This window comes from Sander vitreus, chromosome 23 (genome assembly GCF_031162955.1).
Source record: "Sander vitreus isolate 19-12246 chromosome 23, sanVit1, whole genome shotgun sequence".
Classification (NCBI taxonomy): Eukaryota; Metazoa; Chordata; class Actinopteri; order Perciformes; family Percidae; genus Sander; species Sander vitreus.
The window spans coordinates 22,906,949-22,910,768 of NC_135877.1; the positions used below are offsets into that span (position 1 = coordinate 22,906,949).

General features: G+C 39.8%; 1 protein-coding gene across 1 annotated transcript in view; it reads left to right on the forward strand.

Annotated features, from left to right (window-relative positions):
• Positions 1-1,959, forward strand: part of nfkb2 (nuclear factor of kappa light polypeptide gene enhancer in B-cells 2 (p49/p100)) — a 44,935-nt gene extending 42,976 nt beyond the window's left edge. The window contains exon 25 of the mRNA XM_078243128.1: positions 548-1,959. Within this exon, the coding sequence (XP_078099254.1) occupies positions 548-618 (71 nt within the window). The 3' untranslated portion in view covers positions 619-1,959. The remainder of the gene's footprint in view (positions 1-547) is intronic.
• The last annotated feature ends 1,861 nt before the right edge of the window (positions 1,960-3,820 follow it).

Genomic DNA, 3,820 nt, shown 5'->3' on the forward strand with positions numbered 1-3,820 from the left:
ACAGCACAGGTAACACAGCCGCCAAACACAGCACAGGTGACACAGCTGCCAAACACAGCACAGGTGACACAGCACAGGTAACACAGCCACCAAACACAGCACAGGTGACACAGCACAGGTAACATAGCCGGCAAACACAGCACAGGTGACACAGCACAGGTAACACAGCACAGGTAACACGCCACGCCAAACACAGCACAGGTAACACAGCCACCAAACACAGCACAGGGGACACAGCACAGGTAACATAGCCGGCAAACACAGCACAGGTGACACAGCACAGGTGACACAGCACAGGTAACACAGCACAGGTAACACAGCCACCAAACAAAGCACAGGTAACACACCACGCCAAACACAGCACAGGTAACACAGCCACCAAACACAGCACAGGTAACATAGCAGGCAAACACAGCACAGGTAACACAGCACAAGTAACACGGCACAGGTAACACAGCTCTAAATAAAGTTTTGATATCTAAACTCCAGAAGAATAAAACGTTCTGGTCTTCGCACTCACCTGGTTCATGTTTTTCTGTCCAATCAGACGCCACAGTGGACAGCGGCTTCGGCAGCCAGCCAATGGAAGAAGAGGAGCCGCCTGTGGCCAATCAGTGACAAGCAGGAAGAAAAACAATCTGGAGCGGCTTGAGAAATGCCATGTCATCCTGCAGACAGCATGACTCAGCAGAACTGGACTTGAACTGGCAGTTCAAGTCCAGACTGACAGACGAGTCGGACTCTGGTGTTTGTTTACGTTCCACACGGACACAAAGATTGTAAACAGGAAGTCGGCGGTTTGGGTTTGTTATGCAGCGCTACAAAGATGAATCGCTTAGTTGTCAGTTTTAATTCATCTCCTCAACTATTTTAATAATCGATTAATCCGTTTGAGTCATTGATAACAAAAACATTTTTATAGTTTTAAAAAATGAATTTAAAGGGTAACTTTTTTTCGAACCTGGACCTTATTTTCCTCCCCACCAGACTCCATGTAAATAATCAGGGCTTTTAGCGTGTATAGAGCCAGCATATTTCCACCAGACTCCATGTAAATAATCAGGACTTTTAGCGTGTATAGAGCCAGCATATCTCCACCAGACTCCATGTAAATAATCAGGACTTTTAGCGTGTATAGAGCCGGCATATCTCCACCAGACTCCATGTAAATAATCAGGACTTTTAGCGTGTATAGAGCCAGCATATCTCCACCAGACTCCATGTAAATAATCAGGACTTTTATCATCGTAAAACACACTTCATTCAAAGTGGACAGAAACTAAATAAAACTACCAAAAGCCGTCGTGGTTCATCTTTCCACTGTTCCAACAATCACCACTCTGGTTTGGTCGAAATAAACCCTTAATTCACCCATTTACATGTGGAGATATGCTGGCTCTATACACGCTAAAAGTCCTGATTATTTACATGGAGTCTGGTGTAGTTTGGTGATGGTGATTTCGGGGCTGTTTCATGTTGAACTAAAAGGATCTTCCTCTTTAACTAAAAGGTCTATCTCTGTAGGGATCCTTTCATAATGTTGTCAGACACTTAGAATAATAATCTGAGTCTGTCAGCAGCAACAACAGAACTTTTAGTGACTCTAACTTCTGCTGAACATTAGTCCTGTAGGGTAACATTACAGCTTGGTTCTGGTTTAATACTGGACCAGTTCCAGAGATTGTTGATCCATCAGACACTCAGACACACAGACATGGAGACAGAGAGTCCAGGTTGAAATAAAATGAAATTACTCTTAAAAAATACCAACAAACTGTTTGGATCCCAGAAATAAGTTTGTTTTTAAACTTTATTCCATGTTTTTATTAAGTTATATTTTGTTTTTCTTGTCGTTTTGTTCCTGTGAGTTTGTGTGACGTCTGACGGACGGAGTCCCAAAATATCATGTTTTCTTCTTTTTTGTGGAAATGTGCGATCCAGAATAAACTTTGAATGTCATCCGGCTCCAGCTTTTTGTTTTTATGGGTTACAATTTAAAATTAGAGCGCCTGGGTAGCTCACATATATATATTTATATATATATGTTTATATTTATATATATATATATATATTTATATAGATATATATATATGTTTATATTTATATATATATATACATACACGTATATAATATACACATATATACACATATATATGTATAATATATACACACATATGTATATATATGTATATATAATATACATATATATGTGGATATATATATAGATATATATGTGTTTCTATGTGTATATATATATATACATATATATATGTGTATATATAGATATATATATATAATGGCATGCTGTTTAGGAATAAAGTTTGAATATATTTAATGAACCTTGACTATATATATATATATAGTATAAAGTCTTCAGACTTTCATTCAATATATTCAGACTTTCATTCAATATATTCAGACTTTCATTCAATATATTCAGACTTCCATTCAATATATTCAGACTTTCATTCAATATATTCAGCCTTCCAATCAATATATTCAGACTTTCATTCAATATATTCAGACTTCCATTCAATATATTCAGGTGCCTTCCAATCAATATATTCAGACTTTCATTCAATATATTCAGACTTCCATTCAATATATTCAAGGTTCATTCAATATATTCAGGCTTTCAATCAATATATTCAGACTTTCATTCAATATATTCAGACTTCCAATCAATATATTCAGACTTCCAATCAATATATTCAGACTTTCATTCAATATATTCAGACTTTCATTCAATATATTCAGACTTTCATTCAATATATTCAGAGTTCATTCAATATATTCAAGGTTCATTCAATATATTCAGACTTTCAATCAATATATTCAGACTTCCAATCAATATATTCAGACTTTCATTCAATATATTCAGACTTTCATTCAATATATTCGAGGTTCATTCAATATATTCAAGGTTCATTCATTATATTCAGACATTCATTCAATATATTCAAGGTTCATTTAATATATTCAGACTTTCATTCAATATATTCAGACTTCACATATATATAATAATTTCCTAAATGGCATGCCATAATATATATATATATATATATATATATATATATATATACATATACATACATATACATACATATACACATGGGTGGCGGTGAAGGTCAGGGGCCTCGACGGACCAGACCCGGGCAGCAGATGCTGGCTCTGGGGACGTGGAACGTCACCTCTCTGTGGGGGAAGGAGCCGGAACTTGTGCGGGAGGTGGAGCGCTACCGGTTAGATCTGGTGGGGCTTACCTCTACGCACAGTCTCGGTTCTGGAACCATACTCCTGGATAGGGGTTGGACTCTTCTCCGGAGTTGCCCAGGGTGTGAGGCGCCGGGCGGGTGTGGGGATACTCACAAGCCGCCGGCTGAGTGCCGCTACGTTGGAATTTAGGAGCTGTGGTCTTAGGGTCTTAGGTGCCTCAAGGGGCGGTAACCCACGAACACCGTGGTGGACACCGGTGGTCAGGGAAGCCATCCGACTGAAGAAGGAGTCTTTCCAGGATATGTTATCCCAGACGACTCCGGAGGCAGTTGCGAGGTACCGAAGGGCCCGAAGGGCTGCAGCCTCTGCCGTGAAAGAGGCAAAGCAGCGGGTGTGGGAGAAGTTCGGAGAAGACATGGAGAAGGACTTTCGGTCGGCACCAAGGTGCTTCTGGAAAACCGTTCGCCACCTCAGGAGGGGGAAGCGGCGAACCATCCAAGCTGTGTACAGTAAGGATGGGACACTGTTGACCTCAACTGAGGAGGTAATAGGGCGGTGGAAGGAGCACTTTGAGGAACTCCTAAATCCGACTAATACGCCCTCT